Source organism: Vipera berus (genome assembly GCF_964194415.1).
Source record: "Vipera berus genome assembly, chromosome: 1".
Classification (NCBI taxonomy): Eukaryota; Metazoa; Chordata; class Lepidosauria; order Squamata; family Viperidae; genus Vipera; species Vipera berus.
In genome coordinates, this window is record NC_138202.1 from 72,673,239 (window position 1) to 72,694,382 (window position 21,144).

Below are 21,144 nucleotides of genomic sequence, written 5' to 3' on the forward strand. Positions count from 1 at the left end.
GACTTAATAACTTCAAGCAGGCTATTACGAAGTCTGTGAGAAGCGACGCCCTTATCAAAGATGGACGCCCGATCAGAACTTCCGCCTCCTAAAAACAAAAAAAAACGAGTGGCGGGGGAAATCTCGCGGGACAAGCACAGAGGCCTCTCTAGCTTCTGAAGCGGGAGAGCGAAAGCAACGGCGTCTCTATGGTTCGGCCCAAGGTGCAAGGGGGGTGTTACAACGCGTGAAAGACTAGGGGGCCTGCATCCGGCGACCGCGGTGCATTGTGGTAGAGGCGTCGTGGGGAGTTTGTGCTTCGCGCCTGAGCCGAGCGGAACGAGTCGCCATGGTGAGTAAAAAAGGAGATAAAGCGTGAGCGGCCCTCGTTTTATTAGGCTGAGGCATGAAAAGGCGGCTGAAATTATTTGCAGAAAAGTTAAGGGGGCCCGTAAAGAACAAACAGCTTCGTCCCGCTGCTTCTCTGCAGTGGGCCTGAGGTGGCCATGGCGGCGATGGGAGGTCTGTCAGTTAACTGCTTAACGCTTTTGGGGAAAGGAATCCCTTTCTCTTCCTCTCTCACTCTCGAGAGACCCTGCACTATTCCCAGGAGGACGAAGCCGCCGGAGTCCCAACCCGCCCTCGGGAGGGATGGTCACAGGGGCTACTCGGAAGGAGATACTCCGCGTCGCATCCAACTCCGTGCGAAGTTCTTTTGAAGATTTTTTTTTTGTCCCCTGCCGTTCCCCTTGTATTTGGCAAACCAAAAAGAAAGGCCCGCCTTGAGCGGAGAAGTAACGGTCCCTTTTCGGCAGAGAGAAATGATTGGGACTTCCTTTATCGCCTGTTCTTTTTTTAAAAAAAAAATATATTTAAAAATGAATTGCAGAAAATCAAATCAAAAAGAAATTCTGATGATAAACGAATAGGAGTAGTAACAGTATAATTATAATCGGTCGGGCTTTACAATGTTTTTTTTTAATTAATTGTTCTGGGGGGGGGAAGCTCTAGAACAGGGGTCTTCAAACTTGGCCCTTTTATGACTTCTGGACTTCAACTCCCAGAATTCCTCAGCCAGGTACGCTACTGAGGAATTCTGGGAGTTGGAGTCCACAAGTCATAAAAGGGCCAAGTTTGAAGACCCCTGCTCTAGAACCATGTCAGTGGCCAGTTGCTGAAATGGAAGGATGAACCTTCCCATGGTATGTGTGCATCAGACTAAAGCTACATTGATTTCTGTGTGTAAAAATAGCGTGTGTGCAGGAACAAAAATATTTGGATTTGACAGATCTAACTTTTAATGGGGCTCTAAGGCAGGCATGTCAAACTGCCAGCCCATGGGTCGGATGCATCATCCCAAAACCGTGCCCACCCTATTGCCGGCAATGGGGGAAAAGTCACAATACATTGTGTAACGTCGCGAGTTTGACATGCCTGCTCTAAGGCTTCTGCGATATTTGATGATGCTGTTTTAAGATTGTTGTCTTTTCTTTTCAGTCTCACACAATTCTCCTTGTTCAGCCTACCAAACGACCTGAAGGCAGGACTTATGCAGATTATGAATCTGTAAATGAATGTATGGAAGGTAATTTTTTAAACTTTAAATGAGTTTTAAAGGGGAGTTAGAATGAGATCAGTCACTTGTAGGAAAATAGCTAATAAGGCTTGTATTCTTGTACCATGTGCCAATTAAAATAATACAGGCAGTCCTCAATTTACAACAGTTTAGTGACTGTTCAAAGTGGCAATAACAGCACTGAAAAAAGTGACACATGACCATTTCTCACAGATACAACCTTTCCAGCATGTCCATGATCATGTGATCAAAATTCAGAAGCTTGGCAGCTGGTTCATATTTATGACCATTACTGTGTCCCAGGATCATGTGATCACCTTTTGGGACCTGACAAAGTCAAATCGGGAAGCCAGATTCACTTAACAACTGGGTTACTAACTTGTGAATCTGCAGTGATTCACTTATCAACCGAGGCAACAAAGGTTGTAAAATGGGGCAAAATTCACTTAAATGTCTCACTTAACAGAAATTTTGGACTCAGTTGTGGTCCTAAGTCAAGGACTACCTGTAATTAACTTCAGAGAGCTGCTTCTATGTGCTTAGAAACACTGGTTTGAAATCAAGTTGAAAGTATTGCACAGTTGTAAACTCTGTACCTTTTATTAGATTAATGAAGTAAATGTCATTGATGATCCCTGCTCTAGCAGTTTGACACAAGGATATTTTATGTAACCCAATACCCCTCAGCTTTGGGCACTATAGTCAGTGATGCAGAAATAGCCAACATCCCAGAAGACAAGCTCAGGATCCAAAAAGATCTTGACAAACTTGAACAATGGCCCTATCCAACAAAATGAGTTTTAATGTGGAAAAAAGTTTTACATTTAGGCAGGAAAAACCAAAGGTTTCAAGTACAGATTAGGTGAGACCTAGTTCAAAAATAAAAACTGTGAGAGGGACCTTGGAGTCCTAGTGGACGATCACTTGACTATGAGCTAGCAGTGTGCAGCAGCAGCCAAAAAAGCTAATACAATCCTGGGTTGTATAAACAGAGGTGTAGAATCAAGCTCACACGAAGTATTAGTACTGCTTTATAAAACCCTAGTGAGACCACACCTGGAATACTGCAACCAATTTTGGTCACCATACTACAAAAAAGATGTTTAGACCTTGGAAAAAGTTCAGAGAAGAGCAACTAGAATAATCCAAGGCCTGGAGACTAAAACATATGAAGAACAGCTGCAGGACTTGGGTTTGGCTAGTCTAAAAAGAAGAAATAGGGGAGACACGATAGCAGTATCATACCACAAAGAAGAGGGCATTTTCACCAAAGCACCAGAGGGCAAGACAAGAAACTGGTTGGAAACTGACCAAAGAGAGAAGTAAGCTGGAATTAAGGTGAAACTTCCTAACAATGAGTACAATTAATCAGTGGAACAGCTTCCCTTCAGAAATCATGGGCGCTCCATCACTGGAGATTTTTAAGAAGAGACTAGACAGTCACTTGTCTGAAATGGTATAGGTTCTCCTGCTCAAGCGGGGGGCTGGACTAGAAGACCTCCAAGGTCCCTTCCAATTCAATTCTGTTCTATTCGAGATGAGATGATATTTAGTAAGGTCCACCCCTTACGGAATGGGACGGAACAGAATAGAACAGCAGAACAGAACAGAAAATTAGAATAGGACAGAACAGAGCTGGAAGGGACCTTGGATGTCTTCTAGTCCAGCCCCCTGCTCCAACAGGAGAACCTATACCAGGGGTGTCAAACTCAATTTCATTGAGGGCCGCATCAACATTGCGGTTGCCCTCAGGGGGCCGGGTGGGTATGGCCAGGGTGGGCGTGGCCTACTGGGTGGGCGTGGCTAGAGTGCGTATGGCCTACTGGGTGGGCGTGGCCAGCTCTACATCGTTCGCATCAAGGGTGCCTGTGGGGGCCTGGGCTGGAGTGGGACAGATCTGAGGGTCTCTGGCAGAAGGAGGGTCTCTGGGCCAGGGCCAAGGCTGTGGGGGCCGTTCCCTCACTGTTTCCAGGATGGCTTCGCGGGCCACATGAAACCACTTTGCGGGCCGGATCCGGCCCCCGGGCCTTGTGTTTGACATGTCTGACCTATACCATCTCAGACAAATCAGTCCCTTCTTAAAAACTTCCTGGTTGGAGCATTTACAAGTTCTGGAAGCAGGTTGTTCCACTGATTAATTTTCTAACTGACAGGAAATTTCTCCTTAGCTCTAAGTTGCTTCTCTCTTTGATTAGTTTCCATCTGTTGCTTCTTGTCCCGCTTTCAGGTGCTTTGGAGAATAGAAATAGAACTGAATATTGAAAAGTTTTGATTCTGTGAACAGTTTAATGCAGAAGGTTGAAAATGACGAATCTAGTATCTTACTTTTCTTGCAATTCTTATACAAAATTGTAAAGCTATTTTATGCTGTGTTTATATATCACCTAATAGGTGAATCTGTTGCTTTTTAACATTAATTCCTAGCTTTAGCATTTTTCTGTTATTGTTTGTATTTTTTAACATTCAGGTACTCTGACAAGTAGGCATCACAAATGTTTAATGTAACTGCTAAACATCATCCTTTTATTTTTTAGGAGTTTGTAAAATGTATGAAGAACACCTGAAGAGAATGAATCCTAACAGTCCTTCCATTACATATGATATTAGCCAGTTATTTGATTTCATCGATGATTTGGCTGACCTTAGCTGCCTTGTGTATGTATCATATCATTTAACTTCTACAATTTTACTTCTACTGTAAATATATATGCTGGTTTGCACATATATAATTAGATTTTTAATGTTACTGGTCCTTGCTTCTGCCTCTTGAATTAATATGTGTGAGATATTTAATGAGTATTACTCTGAATGTAAATGTTTTTGAAGCAACTATAATTTATCTGACACTGCTTTGGTTATCTAGAAGATATTTAGTATCAAATTAATATTGTCACCCATCTCACAAAATCCACTCTAATTTTCATTTACCATTGTAGAACCAATGCTTGGGTAGTTTTGTAATTTACTATAACCTAAAATTAGCTGACAGTGAAGTACAAAATCCTGATTTGGATTGTATTCAGTATTAACTGGTTGGAGCAGTGGGCTAATGCCTCCTTAAGTAACACCAGCTGCCTGCAATTAGTGCAGGTTCGAGTCCCACCAGGCTCAAGGTTGACTCAGCCTTCCATCCTTCCGAGGTAGGTAAAATGAGGACCCAGATTGTTGGGGGCAATAAGCTGACTTTGTATTAATGCCACTTGGGGGCGGCGGCGGCGGCGAAAGCCCTAATAAGCAGGCATATACATAGAATGAAGGCTATTGCTAAGCACATTGATTTGTGCTTCAGATTGTAAGCCGCCCTGAGTCTTTGGAGAAGGGTGGGATATAAATGGGATTAAAAAAAAATGCTAGAATTCCACAATTTATTCCTGTCATTTGTGGGAAATAGCAATTGCGGCCGATGGTTAATGGACAATTTATTTTTTTGCACTTTCGATCCCTGGTGACCACCTGGACTAATCCCTGCAGTTTTCTTGAGCAGGTGTTTTTTTTCCCCAGTGGTGATGGGGTCATCGCTTCATTCCCAGGGCTGAGAGAGAATGGCTGGCCCAAAGTCACTCAGCTGACAGTGCCTAGAACAAGATTTAGAACTCATAGTCTCTCAGTTTCTAGCCTCATGCCTTAAGCATAACACTAAACTGGCTCTCCAAAGAATGTTTACATGGAAGACATTTCCAATTTGTTGACTCGATTAATTCCTTAATTAATAACCTTAATTCCAAGAATGCAACAAGAGTTCATGGAATACAGTAGAACATGAGAGAAGTAGTCAATGAAGAGTTAACAAAAACCTATGTGAACCAAAGATAAGAAGTAAATGTAGGATACATAGCTTTCTGCTGGGAGATAAAAACTACTTGTGAAGAGTCCTCTCTCACCTTAAGTATATTTTATAAGTACAAGCTAATGGAATGTCAACAGTTTTTATTGAATAATCTCAGTATAAACAGAAATTGCAAAAATATTTGAACGGTGGAATTATTTAGGAATACACCCATAGGTATTTTATATTGTACTAATTGACAGATAGACTTTTATGAATCTATTGGAGTATACTAATTGCTAAATCCATTGTTGTGATAGTGGACTTTTCCAAATGCATTCCCTTGTAAAGATAGAACAACTGTTCAACAGTGCTTTAAATTTAAGTTCCTTAAAAAGATAGCTAATATTATTCTGATTTTTTCTCTCTTTGCCATTGAGTGTTTAGATTTTAGGAAGCCACCAGAGGGCATGCATGTCATATTATATTGCCAACTGCCCAGAGATGTATTTTGCTGATAGGGCAAGTAAATATATAAAGACTTGTATGTCTTTTAAATAAACAAATATATAATCCTTTGTAGTCATAACAGTCTAAACGATACATCTAATATTGCATCTTTTATGACATGCTATACTATACTGATGGTTGGTTTTATTACATATTTCAATACATATTGAAATAGAATGAAATATAATTTCTGCCTAAATTTTGTTATAAAATTACATTCAAGAAAATAATTATTACTTCAGTAACGCAAAATAATTGTTTTTGGAAATAGGGTATTTCATAATGTTGGGAATTACTGGTTTTAAGAAAATGTTTTGCAGAAATGTATGATGAAAAGCAATATTAAAAAATATTAACCTATTTTTTTTCCTTACCAGCTATCGTGCTGATACTCAGACATACCAGCCGTACAATAAAGATTGGATAAAGGAGAAGATCTATGTTCTTCTCCGCAGACAAGCTCAGCAAGCAAGCAAATAATGGGGCACTGAGGGAGGGCGTGTACAGCATACTGTAGTGAAAGTCTTGTATTGTAGTCCACTGTTCATTCTTATAAGCCTATGACTAGGACTGAGTCAGTTAGAACTGTAAGAGACTTGTTCAGTTCCAGAAGAATATGTCTTTTACAGGAATTTAATTTTTAATTTTTCACTTTACTTAGTTTTATTTTGTTCAGGGTCCTCAAGATTATTCACATCTCCTTCGCCATCGTTGCTATATGTACTCCTCAGAGAGGGGGAGATCAATAGTATTACTTGGAGGCAGTGAAAAATCATAGTGAAAAATAAAATAAATGCTCTTTAGTTAAACATGTTGAGTGATGGTTTTATAAGCTGGGTATATAACTTGTAGAGCATTCATTTTAAAAAAGTATATATGTATTCCAGTTCATATTGGATTCTTAATTCACACATTAAGCCAGATTGCGTGTAACTACAATTTGTTGAATAGATTTACACAACATATTAAAGTATAAACCAGGAATTGGGCAATCCTGTCACTTCGCAGCATTCTGCATTGCCAAATTTTGGTGATAAAATTGTCACATTTTGTTATTTGTGATTCCCCCCCCCCCCTTAGTTCTAAAAATTAGGATTAACATGGATGAAGCTTCTGGATTTCATCTCTGGTATTGCCCCTCCTCTCTAAACCAATCCAGAATTCATATTTTTGGGGTTGATTGTACATAAGCTTGGCAGTTTGGTAGGATTTAAAAATGGAAATAGCATATTTGTGGGAATCGTAATGCTTCCGTTTCACATTGCACTAAGCTACCAGATTATTATTGTTTATTAAATTTATACGCTGCTCATCTTGTGGTTCATGGTGACTGAGTGGCTTACAGTGTAATAAAACATACAGATAGAAAAACAATTGTAAGTATAAAAACATTAAAATTACAGAAGATTTTAAAAGATGTAGAACATTCTAACTCTTTGCTACCATGTAGTAGCTGTCTGAAGGTTTGCAGTCCAGATCTCTGCCGTAGGTTAAATTTCCCAAAAACAATTAACTGGATTATTTCAGGGAATAGAGGCAAAAATGGAAGAGGAACGAATTTCAGTCTTAAAATATGAAGAAAAGCCAGAATATTTTGGTTTTGCTCTTTTCAGTAAATTGGTTCCTGCAGTCTCTGCCTTGCCCTTTACTCGTTGCCCATTTTAAACGAAACCAAAGGTTTATGCATTGAGGTAAGCAAAAAAATCAGAAGAACTACACATGTACTCTTGAGCACAACATACAAATTCAGCTTTGGAGTTGCCACGTACCATTTCATGGCAAAATTAAAATATAAATGAACAGGCTCTTTGGAAAAGTTAAGGAAATGATTGGTCCATTAGTGGGGGAAAGTGGCAAGAAGGTGACAAGCAATAGGGAGAAAGAATGATTTAATTCGTTTTTTGCATCTGTCTTTACACAAAGGGAAAAAACAGTCCAACCTACCCAAACCAGTGCCATAAAAAACAGAATGGAAACACAAGTTAAGATAGGCAAAAAAATAGTAAGTGAACACCTGTCCAGCCTAGACGAGTTCAAATCACCAGGGCCAGATGGATTACATCCCAAAGTTCTCAAGGAACTGGCAGACGTGATCTCAGAACCACTGAACTATATTTTTCATAGATCCTGGAGCACTGGGGAACTACCAGAGGACTGGAAGAGAGCTGATGTAGTTCCCATCTTCAAAAAAGGGGAAAAAATAGATCCAGGAAACTACAGACCTATCAGCCTGACCTCAATACCTGGGAAGATTCTGGAAAAGATAATCAAACAACAAATCAGCGAACACCTTGATGCAAACAAAGTCATCACTAAAAGTCAACATGGGTTTGTCAAAAACAGATCATGCCAGACAAATCTTATTACATTCTTTGACCAAGTGACAAAACTAGTGGACCAGAGGAATGCTGTAGATATAATTTACTTGGACTTCAGTAAGGCATGTAGATCACAACCTACTACTTGATAAGATAGAAAAATGTGGGTTAGATAGCATCACCAGCAGATGGATTCGTAGCTGGCTGACAGGCCGTACTCAGCGTGTGGTCCTCAATGGAACCGCATCTACATGGAAGGAAGTGTGTAGTGGGGTGCCCCAGGGCTCTGTTCTGGGCCCAGTGCTCTTCAATATCTTCGTTAACGACTTGGATGAGGGGATAGATGGGGAACTCATCAAATTTGCAGACGACACCAAGCTGGCAGGAATAACCAATACTCCAGAAGATAGGCTTAAGATACAGAAGGATCTGGACAGACTCGAACACTGGGCACTATCTAACAAAATGAAATTCAATGGTGAAAAAAGTAAGGTTCTACATTTAGGCAGGAAAAATCAAATGCACAGGTATAGTATAGGTGGTACCTTGCTCAATAGTAGTAACTGTGAGAGGGATTTCGGAGTCCTAGTAGACAATCACTTAAATATGAGCCAGCAGTGTGCTGCAGCTGCCAAAAAAGCCAACACAGTGCTAGGCTGCATTAACAGAGGGATAGAATCAAGATCAAGTGAAGTACTAATACCACTTTACAATGCTTTGGTAAGGCCACACCTGGAAGACTGCATCCAGTTTTGGTCACCATGATGTAAAAAAGATGTCGAGACTCTAGAAAGGGTACGGAGAAGAACAACAAAGATGATTAGGGGGCTGGAGGCCAAAACATATAGGGAACGGTTGCTGGAATTGGGTATGTGTAGTTAAAGAAGAGAAGGGTGAGGGGTGACATGATAACAGTGTTCCAATATCTCAGGGGCTGACAGAAAGAAGAGGGAGTCAAGCTATTCTCCAAAGCACCTGAAGGCAGGACAAGAAGCAATGGATGGAAACTAGTCAAGGAGAGAAGCAACCTAGAACTAAGGAGAAACTTCCTGACAGTTAGAACAATTAACCAGTGGAACAACCTGCCTCCAGAAGTGGTGAATGCTCCAACACTGGAAGTTTTTAAGAAGAGACTGGACAGCCATTTGCCTGAAATGGTATAAGGTTTCCTGCCTGAGCAGGGGGTTGGACTAGATGACCTCCAAGGTCCCTTCCAACTTATTATTATTGTTGTTGTTGTTGTTGTTGTTATTATTATTATTATTATTATTATTATTATTATTATTATTATTATTATTATTATTATTATTATTATTATTATTATTATTATTATTATTATTATTATTATTATTATTATTATTATTATTATTATTCAGTGCTATGAACTAAGCCTGGGTTCTCAATGGTTGCTGTATTAACACTTAAATACCAGTAGTTCACTAGGAAAAAAAAGTTGTATTCTATAAATCCCTGCAGTTGAAGTTCTTGTTATCTGATTACTGACTTCCCCAGAAGCAGCTGCTTTCCCACTACACAATACAGTTCCAACCACTTTCAAAACTAATAAGCAAAGGAAGTACATTAAAACATTTTATTATATACAAAAGAAGCAAGCTAGAATGAAAAATTCTGTTTTTGGAGTGATATATGTCAAATTATTGTTATTACAAGTGATAAGAGGGTTTTTTATTACATTTAGCATGACAGAATGTAAAAAGTATTGTGAACTGGATTCAGAATTGCTTATCCATTAATATAGAGGGTCTAGTTTTGACTAAGGTCAACAGATATTACAGAACATTATTTATGATGATATTGTTTAGTTGGTTCTCTGTGCCCTCTCACCATTGCCTCTGTGTGCAGCCCCCCTGCGTTGCACCCTGTGTTATGTCAGTAGCTTGTTGCAAATTTGCAAGTAGCTTGTTGCAAAGAAGGTTCCTTTGAAGCGGGAGATTCTGGTGCAATTATTGGTTAATGTTGTAAAGGCGGGAAAACCCGGACTTGTGATTGGATACAGTTTAAACAGCTCTAGTATAAAAGCCAGAGTTATTTGACAGTTGTCAGTTGACATATGTGTATTGAATAAACCTTTTGCTGTTAAACCTCACTGAGTCATTCGTCTGTCTGAACCAAACAACTGGCGACGAAGGTGGGATAGACGGCGGACTAGTGAAGGATCGGCGACAAGCAGCTGCGCGTAAAGCGGCAAATTTAAAAATTCACAGTCAACCGCAAGCGGCCGCGGCGGAATCCTCAAACCTCCGAATGGCACAAATTGGTTCTTTAAAAGAATTCGATCCAAACTTCCCAGAGGACTGGGAAGAATATGTGGGACAGGTCGAAGGATTTTTGCTAGTGAACGGCATAACCGACGACCGGAAAAAGGCGGCTGCCTTACTGACTATCTGTGGCACACCTGTGTACCGGGTTGCCGTGGGACTTTGTCAACCATTGCCAGTATCAAGCGTTTCGTACGCCGACTTACTGGCCAAATTAAAGGTACATTTTACACCAAGAAGATCAGAACTCTTTTGGCGGCGCATCTTTGAAAAACGAAATCAGAGACCGGGCGAGTCAATAACAAAATTCGTTGCGGCAGTCAGAGAAGCAGCGGTACGTTGTAAATATGATAACTTAGAAATAAGAATCCGGGACAGAGTGGTGCTCGGGCTACGAGACGAGCAGTTACAAAATAGAATTATCGCTAAGCCCACCGGCGACTTGCAAGAAGTCCTTGATGAACTTTTGACTTATGAATCCACTGGGTATCGCGACCCCCCCCCCGCAATAGCATGGCTGCTTCTGCCGAAATAAACCAAGAAAGCCCTGTGGACTGCGGGGAGGTGGACCCACAATGGGAAGCCGACATAGCCGAAGTCACCAGGCGGTTTGGAAAAATGGCGGCAAACCCATTCCGCAGTGAAGGACCAGAACCGAGTCGCCGATCCCAAACAACAACACCACAACGACAACCAACAACACCGCAACGACAACCGAGAGAAGTTCCAGCTAGACAGCGCGACAGCGACAACCGATGTGGAAGCTGCGGGGGAAATCATGCCCGAGCAACATGCAGATTCCGCTCTGCCAGATGCAGATTGTGCGGAAAGACCGGCCACATTCAAGCCATTTGCAGGGGTCGTGCACGCGACAATCGTATACACGAAATCGACGTTTGGCCTGAAGGTAAGGTAACCCCTCACGACAGTGGCAAGGAGACCCCTAGACCTTGGGCACAATACCCCAACCGCGGGGAGGTGGCGCGAGTTAATCACATAAGGAAGAGAAAAATAAACCACATTTTGGGATCAAAATTAAAAATCGTAGTCCAGTTGCAAGGAATTCCTTGCAAAATGGAAATTGATTCTGGGGCCTCAGTGTCCATAATTTCAAGTGAGACCCTTAAAAAGATTGAACTTAAAAGTGGTCGCAAAATTCCACTTAATTCAACCAAAATTCAATTGGCAGACTTCCAAAAAACCCCAATAAAAATTAAGGGAAAAGTTACCCTTAGAGTTAAATATAAGGGGTTTAATGGAATACTAGACTTAATTGTTACAGAAGGCCATAGAACTAGTTTAATAGGCCTTAACTGGTTCCCTGCCCTGGGAATTTGGGTCGGAGGAATAAACACCGTTATTAATAATAAGACCCTCAAATCTGTCTGCGATGAATTCGCAGACGTGTTTGATGGGTCTTTGGGTAAATATAAAGGACCCCCAATTAATTTTAATTTAGACCCATCGGTTAAACCCATCAGGCTTAAGGCCCGACGGGTGCCTTTCGCCCTTAAGCAAAAAATCGAGGCCGAGCTCGATAAGCTTGTAGGCCAAGGCGTTCTAGAACCGGTCGAGGGTGGTTTGTGGGAGACGCCGATCGTCACACCCCTTAAACCTAATGGGGATGTGAGGATCTGCGCTGACTACAAGGCCACCCTGAACCTCGGAATGAAAAAACATGCTTACCCGGTCCCGACGGTGAAGCAGGTCCTCGCCACGATACAGGATGGCGCCATATTTGCCAAGTTAGACTTGGCGCAGGCGTATTTGCAACTTACTGTTTCCAGGGAGGCTGCTGAAGCTCAAACTATTGTTACCCACAAGGGGGCGTTCCGAGTCCACAGACTGCAATTTGGTATTGCAGCAGCTCCAGGCATCTTTCAGGAGGTGATGGAGAGAACCTTAAAGGGCATACCTGGTGTATGCCCTTACTTTGATGATGTTCTAATAGCTGGAAGAAATGAAGAAATATTAGCTGAGCGTCTGGAACAGGTACTGGGAAGATTTAGGGGGGCTGGACTTAAATTAAAAAAGGAAAAGTGCTGTATTGGAGTTAAATCCACAGAATTTTTAGGATTTAGGATAGATAAAAATGGAATTCACCCTACACCTGATAAAATTAAGGCAATCAAATTGGCACCAGAACCAAAAAACAAGGCGGAATTACAAGCCTTTTTAGGATTAGTCAATTTTTATCATACATTCTTGCCACATAAAGCTGCCATCGTGGAACCACTACATAGACTATTAGATAGAAAAACCCCATGGCAGTGGCAAGATAAACATAGAGTCAGTTTTCAAACATTAAAAGATATTCTTTCAAGCCAATCCACAGTTACTCATTTTATTGAGAATAAACCAATTTATTTAGCTTGTGATGCTTCACCTTATGGTGTGGGGGCTGTTATCAGTCACATGGATAGTCAGGGCATTCAAAAGCCAATTGCATACTATTCCAGGACGCTTACCAAAGCTGAACGGAATTATGCACAGATTGATAGGGAAGCATTAGCAATCGTGGCAGGAGTAAAAAAGTTCCATGACTACCTTTATGGTAGGAACTTTACCATATTCACTGATCACAAACCATTATTGGGACTGTTTACCACAGATAAACAGACACCCCAAATAATGTCTCCCAGAATGCTGAGGTGGTCAATTTTCCTCTCAGCATATTCATTCTCACTGCAACATAGACCTGGTAAGGAAATGGGCCATGCAGATGCCCTTAGTAGGCTGCCTTTAACCATCACAGAGGAGGACCCTGCCCCAGTAGGACAAATTATGTCATTACAGGAAATTCCTGAATGCCCCTTAACTGCTAAAGAAATAGCTGAGGCTACTAAAAAAGACCATATTCTCAAAAGGATTATGACCTGGGTTCTTGGTGGTTGGCCTAGTACTAACCCTGATGCCAAGTACATCCCATATTTTAGGAGGAAGAATGAACTATCAAATACATTTGGGATGTATATTGTGGGGCAACCGTGTTGTTATTCCTGAACTTCACAGATCTACAGTCTTAACGGAATTACATGAGGGTCACCCTGGAATTGTGCGAATGAAGGCATTAGCTAGAAGTCATTTGTGGTGGCCAGGACTTGATAAAGATATTGAAGAATGCGTTTCAGGATGTTATTTGTGTCAGCGATCTAGACCAGAGCTGCCACACACACACACACATAAGTGGGAATTGGCTAGGAATCCTTGGTCTAGGATTCACATTGATTTTGCAGGGCCATTTCAAGGCTTAACCTTCCTAGTTGTGGTGGACAGCTTCTCTCGGTGGCTGGAGGTAGTGCCTGTTAATTCAATGACATCTAGTAGAACAATACAGGTTCTAAGGGGCCTCTTTGCCACTCACGGGTTACCTGATGTGATTGTATCGGATAATGGGCCCCAATTCACCTCTGTTGAATTTCAGGATTTCCTCAGGGCCAACTCGATTAGACATGCAACATCAGCACCCTTCCACCCGTCCACCAATGGCTTGGCTGAACGCAACGTGAGAACCACCAAAGACGCCTTGAAGCGAATCATCCGTGGCGACTGGCACCAAAGACTTGCAGACTTTTTGCTGACCCAACACACAACCCCTTGCACGGCTACCGGGAAAAGCCCTGCGGAAATGAGGTGGGGCAAACGGCTAACCACCAAACTGGACAGGTTACATCCTGACAAACTACCCTCAAGTGCTGAACCTGACATCCCAAACAGGTCCTTCAAAATTGGAGACTTAGTCTGGGCCAGAAACTATGGACAGGGGGACAAATGGGTTCCTGGGGTAGTCACTGACATAATGGGGCCGTTGTCTTACTCCATTGAGGGGGAAGGGAATAGAATAAGTAAAAGACATATTGATCAATTAAGGAAGAGAGTTGCCGGAAGTATGTCAAAACGTACACGGGGGTGATACTGCTTCTTGGCTTAATCAAAACAACTTGCCAGTTAGCGGTGAAGCGGAAATTCAAACCAGTGTGACTACAGCTAACCCACAACATTGTCAAATTGACTTGGAGCTGTCCCCTATGAACAGGCCAGCAGTACCTGAGCAACAACAACAAACACAACTGCAATCACAATCTGTTAGTAGGGAATCTGCAGAGCCTGTAATTCAAAATTCCAGACCCATAAATATAAGCCAGCCAATCAGACAGTCAGTTAACAATGACTTAAGTAATCAAACCAATAGATACCCATCTAGGGTCCATAGGCCACCCAAATACTTGAGAGATTACGTCAACAAATAACATCAACTGGGGGGAAGGGGTGTTATGTCAGTAGCTTGTTGCAAATTTGCAAGTAGCTTGTTGCAAAGAAGGTTCCTTTGAAGCGGGAGATTCTGGTGCAATTATTGGTTAATGTTGTAAAGGCGGGAAAACCCGGACTTGTGATTGGATACAGTTTAAACAGCTCTAGTATAAAAGCCAGAGTTATTTGACAGTTGTCAGTTGACATATGTGTATTGAATAAACCTTTTGCTGTTAAACCTCACTGAGTCATTCGTCTGTCTGAACCAAACACCCTGGGTAGCATGCAAGCATGAACTAATCGAACTAGCAATCTTAGGCAGCCAATCCACTCTAATAACTAGATTCCCTGGCTTTCGATGTACAAATGCCATACACAAAATAAATATGTTGCCTCTCACATTCCACAGGATCTTCCAAATTTTCAGGAAGATTTACAGGGGTCAGAGTGGGAATCAATCAATCCTTCAGTGAGTAGAGTTCTGTGAGTAGAGTCCATATCACAGATTATCTGTATTTAATTCAGTTTATTTAAACCTTGGAAGATATAACACTAAGCAAAATGGAATTGCAATTTTACTTGACATTTTAAATTGGATTGGATTGGATTTGTATATTGGTTTTAATTTAGAAGTATCTCCAACAACTTAAGGAAAAGCCAATTATATTGGGATGTTTTGTTTCCTCTGATACATAGCATTACTGCATATCGTTACCACTTCATTATCACAAAATCTAATTCTCATTAGGCTATTCTGGCTGGCTTCCATTTGCTTTCACGTTATTTCATTCCTCTGAATTTGAGTTTAGATAGGTGACTCGGCTGTGTTTCAGGAGTATTCCTGGTCCGCACACATTTCCTTTCAGTGTTCAAGGATAGAGAAGATAACCCAGTTCTTTGAATATTAAAAAAACACACCACCAAATGGATTGGTATGGTAGTATATAAAAATGCTGGGTTGCAGCATATATTAAGGAAACTGAAATACAATTTTATTTCCTTAACACTAATGAGAAAACCTATTTTGCACATATGCATGTTTATAGTCTTTAGCCAGGGTGAGAGATAACCTATAATATTCCAATGAATTCTGCAACTGGTACAAGAGAAAAAATCTATGCCTATGCAATTAATGCTTCTTTAACTGGTGGGTAGAGCCAGAATGTCTTTTACTTTCTGTTTAATTTCTTTACTGGGACATCTTGAATAGCTAAAATAGGAATGGATGGGAAGAGTAAAATGGTTGAGCTAAGGAGTATGGTGGCTCACGATGCTGGGCTGACAATCAGCAGGCTCACGTTCAATATCTCGTTTCTGCTACGGGACGAGGTGAGCTTCCATCACCCCCTTCAGCTTTTGCCAACTCAGCAGTTCAAAAGCGGGCAACCGTGTGTACATAAATGGATACCACTTCAACTGGGCAACTTAACGGGGATGGGCATCCCCCAAGCGACAGTGATGTCCCTTTCAATTCTTTCAACCGAGGAGTGCATCAGCGCTCCTAACACAACTGTAATAGTAATGGTTACACTCCGGACTTGCTGTTCTGCAAACATGGAATTCGAGACTAAATAGATGGAACATTAGAAACTCTTGAAATGATTTGTCAGTGATACAAGTATTTAAAATCAAGCACGATATGGCAAAAGTGCACATGGAGAGTTTTTCTCTCTCAAAAAAGCCTAGGACCAGAGGTCAGAAGGAGAATTCAAATAAAAGCATTTTTCACACGTTGCAGAATTTATCTGCAGAAATCATTCTCACAAAAACCAGATAAATTACTAATTTGAGTGGCTTTAATAGGGGACTGAATAAATTTATGAAGGACAGGTGTATATGTGAAGATCTACTAATCTTGAATATTACCTCTGGGCTCAGGCCAATATATTTCCAAATTCTAGGCACAGAGTAACAACCACGGAGAGGGATATATCATCTCTTGTTCATGACTACCCTAGTGGCATCTGATTAGCCACTGGAAAAATAAGCTGGATTTAAATGCCCCTTGGTTTAATCTAGTTGGGCTATGTTTATGTTCCAAACTGAAGGAAGAAAGGTGAGCTATTTTTACAGAGTGCTGTCTATTCTCTTGGAGTTTTTATCAATTGAAATTATCCAGCCCTCCCCATAACAAGTGAAATTCTACAGTGTGCAAAGCTTGATTCAGGCCAGTATGCCTGGGTAGGGCATTGGTTATTTCCATAGTATTTATGCTGTAAGTAAATAAAAACACATAAATTCAGCAACTAAAAATAATCTGAAGTTTACCATTCACAAGATAAATATCTGAGTAAGCTGTGATTAGCTAATTCACGTAAAGCAAGCCTTATGCTTAAGCTTGCATAGAATGTCTATTCAATTTTCATTTGTGTTCTGTATATGGAGTGCATTCTGTATACCAAAAATAGTAATGAACTAGAGCTCAACTTTATCAGAAATGTGTCTCTGATTGCCGGTCTGCAACAAAAAGAAGATACTTGTATAAGCCTCAATTGAATTAAACTTTACTTAAAAGAAAAGGATTCTTGATCAATTCCTAGAGGTTCTGTCTGCATGATGTGGACATTTATTTTTCTGTGGAATCCTGGGTGCTCAATAAGCTTGGTTGTTCGCAGATGTTTCATTACCCAACTAGGGAGCATCATCAGTGTTAGTGAATGTGGAGTTTGTTTTGTGTTTATATACGGTAGCTCAGCTAGTGCTTATTTTATTATTTTATTTATCCAATTTATACAGGTAGTCGTTGATACATGACCACAATTGAGCCCAAAATTTCTGTTGCCAAGTGACACATTTGTTAAAGTTAGGTTGGTCCCAGTTTATGATGTTTCTTGATCCAGTCCTTAAGTGAATCACTGTGGTTATTAAATTAGTAACATGATGTTAAGGGAATCTGGCTTCCTCACTGACTTTGCTTGTCAGAAGGTCACAAAAGTTGATCACATGACCCTGAGGCACTGCAACCGTCATAAATATGAGTCAGTTGCCAAACATCGTGATCTTGGGGATGCTGCAATGGTTGTGTGATAAATAGTCATACGTCAGTTTTTCCAGTGCTGTTGTAATTCCGAATGGTCACTAAATGAATTGTTGTAAGTCAAGGACTACCTGTAATCTATACAACAAGGTTGCTGACAGGCGTATGGTTTTCTCCTTGATAGTCCCTTGATTAGGGTATTATTTTCTGATTCTTTATCTGGTGTTAATCCCTGTTTGTTTGGGTGTTGGTTGCTGAAAAGAATGTGTTATGATCTTTTTGTTTCCTTCTTAGCTTTTTTATTGTTTCCTGAATTGTGTGTAAATATGGTTTATCTCTGTGTCTCTATTGATTGCTGATTTGTTTGAAAGCCAAGGAAGCCAGGAATTCTCTGGTGTTTTGGACTGAACACGGATGATGTTACCTAACTGGGTAATGAAACATCTGCAAGCAAACAACCAAGCTCAGAGAGCACCAAGGACAATTCAACCCTGAGCTGCACACATATTCTCTTCTATTGGAATTTATTTTTATGCTGTTCATTGTACCATGTTAATACTGTTACTCTCTTCCTCTCTATGGCTATTCTCTACTCAATAGTTCTGCATCACAAACTCTGCCTCATTAAGACATTAAAGGTTGCTGAGTATTATTTTCTCAGCTTTAAGAACAGTTTCATACCTGTATAATCAGTGCTTTTGGAATTCAGAATAAATATGGAGGTAGGGAAGGTTTTAAGCAATGCATAAATATATTTTAAAGTTTAAACCTAAAATGCTCATATGAAAATGGATAATGCATTTACTAGGACTGCGCAAAGCTATTTGGAGAAACTGAAATACAATTTCTAAGTGCAGCATTTGTTATCAGCCTAATCATTACTTTTCTGCTCCTATATAAATATATGCGATGCAATCATAGAATCTTTCAGTGTAAGCAAATATCCAGGTTTAAAGGTTTTGTGTAAAACTGAAAAGGAAAAAAAATCTGTTTCCTGATTGCAGCCCACATCACAATTAAGAATGCAGATTCACATCTCATCACTGGAGGTTTGCTTTTGCTCTGAATTAGATTAAAAAATACAAAAAGATTTTTTTTTATCCTTAACACTTCTGTAACCATTTCAGAGAGAGGAAATGAAGTCAAGGTGTTGGACCGATAGTGAGAAACCCAAGTTCCAGTCCACCCTCAGCTACAGTATAGTGACTCAGAGTGACTTTGAGCCAATCATTGCCAGATCAGGTTACTTCATGGAGTATTATGTATATATCTAATCTCATGGATGACAAGTGAGATATGAACCTAATAACCAAAGAGTCATTTTGTGTAGCAGAGGTAGGCAACCTTGGCTCTTTTATGACTCGTGGACTTCAACTCCCAGAATTCCAGAGCCAGCCATACTGAGGGAAAAGGGAGAGGTTTCCAACCTGAGCCATGCTGGCTCAGGAATTCTGGGAGTTGAAGTCCACGAGTCATAAAAGAGCCAAGGTTGCCTACCTCTGGTGTAGACCTTTCTGGCTGGATATCTCATTGTGGATTGAAAAGTTCCATCTTCACTAATACTCCCAATTATGGTGGATTTATATAGAAAAGAATTCCATTTCGCTTTTTGGTTCCCTCCCTTCCTCCCTTTTCTCCGTTTTGCCTTTTCTGTATTAATGCTGCAGCCCTTTCTAGAATTCCACAGTTCTGGTTATATAGTCTGCCTTAAATTTCCTTTATCTCTTTGTTTTGTAAAATCCACCAATTGTCTCTTCACTACAATTCTAAGCAATCACCATTTCCAACATAGGTATGTTTCATATGTTTCATTAATTCCAAAACCCTTCACCAAAAGGGCAATGTTTCAGATTTAACTCTCCAATTTGTTTATTTAAGATCCAAGTCTTGTTAAGTTTTTTTTTATTGCTATTTTTAAGTAGCTAAGGCACTAGGCTACAAACCAGGAAACTTTTGAGTTTTAGTTCCGCCTTAAGCATGAAAACCAGCTGGGTGACTTTGGGCCAGTCGTTCTCTGGGGAGTGAAGGAGGAGGAAAGAGTGCTCCGTAAACAGGGGGTCCTCGACAAACTACCACAACTGAGCCCAAAAGTTTTGTTGCTTAGTGAGACATTTCTTAAGTTAATTTTGCTCCGTTTTGCTACCTTTCTTGCCACAACTGTTCAGTTATTAAATTAATAACATGATTGTTAAGTGAATCTGGCTTCCCCATTGACTATGCTTATCAGAAGGTCACGAATTACAGTGGTCATAAATGTGAGTCAGTTGCCAAGTGTCTAAATTTCGACCACGTGATCATGGCGATGCTGCAATGGTCGTTAAGTGTGAAAAAGTCTAAAATTCACTTTTTCAGGATCACTGTAACTTCGAACAATTACTAAATGAACTGTTGTAAGTTGAGGACTATCTGTGTTTGCCACCTTGAATTTAAATAACTGAAAGGCGAGATATAAATAAATAAAAATAAATTATTTTGCTTTTTCTCTAAACTGGAAAGAAGGGTGACTTATTGAGTGGGTTTTCTCCTGCTAGTCTGAAGATCTCTCTTTAATTTTAAAATTATTATATGCAGATTTTGGTAAGATTTCTGTTCAACCCAGGGTTTTTAAAGGTTGTAGTACAGCTGCAAGCTAGATGCCTTTTTCTCATCTTCCAGCTGTTCAATTCATAAGGTGACTGCAAGGACCTTCAAATCCTGTGGTCTCCTCATGAGGATTGGCCAAACAGGGTGCAGGTGGGTACTCTCTTAGCCTCTTCTTGTCTGGAGAGTCTCCACGGTCCTCAGCTTGTCACTTGGTGCAACATTGTCTCTGTTTTCCTACAGAAATCCTAGTTTGTCATACTTTTTTCCCCAGGAGCTTTTCCAAACAACTGTTTTTATTGCAATGTTGCAAAAACTTTCTTTTAAAGCTATGCACTACTGGAGCAGATGTGTTAAATTTGTCTCAGCATTCAGAGCAGAATGTTGTGAAGGAAGGCATTTTTCTGGCTTATGTAATTTTTGCTGAATGCCAGGGCTACACTGAATGTGATTGAATGATCAGAACTTTGATCCACCTCCCACAAATACCAAATCTATCTCATCTGTATATAATATATCTTGCTCATGCAAAGTGAGTGCAAAATTGTTCAGTATATCTTTGGAGTAGAAGGATATATTTTAAATGAAATATATTCTTTAAACGAAATTACTACTTCTTCCATGTTCAAAAGTGCAATCAGATTGGAATTTATGAATAAAATATTGTGGATATGACTAAAATATGATAGATTATCATCAGTGTCCATGACTAAGCCTAGAATTTTGATACTATAGAATTAGCAGAAACCTCAGACTCCACATTCACTGCTACCCTGAGAAAGCTTGCTCTATTGTTGACGCTGAAGACAATATTAGGAAATGTTTGTGCAATTCCCAACAACCTTGCAACCCAGTTTTACTCTTGTAGTAACAGAATACCTAAAATACTGGCTTCTACTCCCCAAGTT

General features: G+C 40.3%; 1 protein-coding gene across 1 annotated transcript; it reads left to right on the top strand.

Annotated features, from left to right (window-relative positions):
• Positions 1-150: 150 nt before the first annotated feature.
• ERH (ERH mRNA splicing and mitosis factor) lies at positions 151-7,143 on the top strand. The gene is made up of 4 exons (XM_081314866.1): positions 151-331; positions 1,477-1,564; positions 4,090-4,210; positions 6,209-7,143. The coding sequence occupies exons 1-4, from the start codon at positions 329-331 to the stop codon at positions 6,309-6,311; spliced, it is 315 nt and encodes a 104-aa protein (XP_081170992.1). The 5' UTR covers positions 151-328; the 3' UTR covers positions 6,312-7,143.
• The last annotated feature ends 14,001 nt before the right edge of the window (positions 7,144-21,144 follow it).

Excerpts from the sequence above, each read along its gene's own strand:
- ERH (XM_081314866.1), top strand. Across the intron at positions 1,565-4,089 it reads TGTAAATGAATGTATGGAAG|GAGTTTGTAAAATGTATGAA; the intron begins GTAATTTTTTAA and ends TTTATTTTTTAG. Across the intron at positions 4,211-6,208 it reads GCTGACCTTAGCTGCCTTGT|CTATCGTGCTGATACTCAGA; the intron begins GTATGTATCATA and ends TTTCCTTACCAG.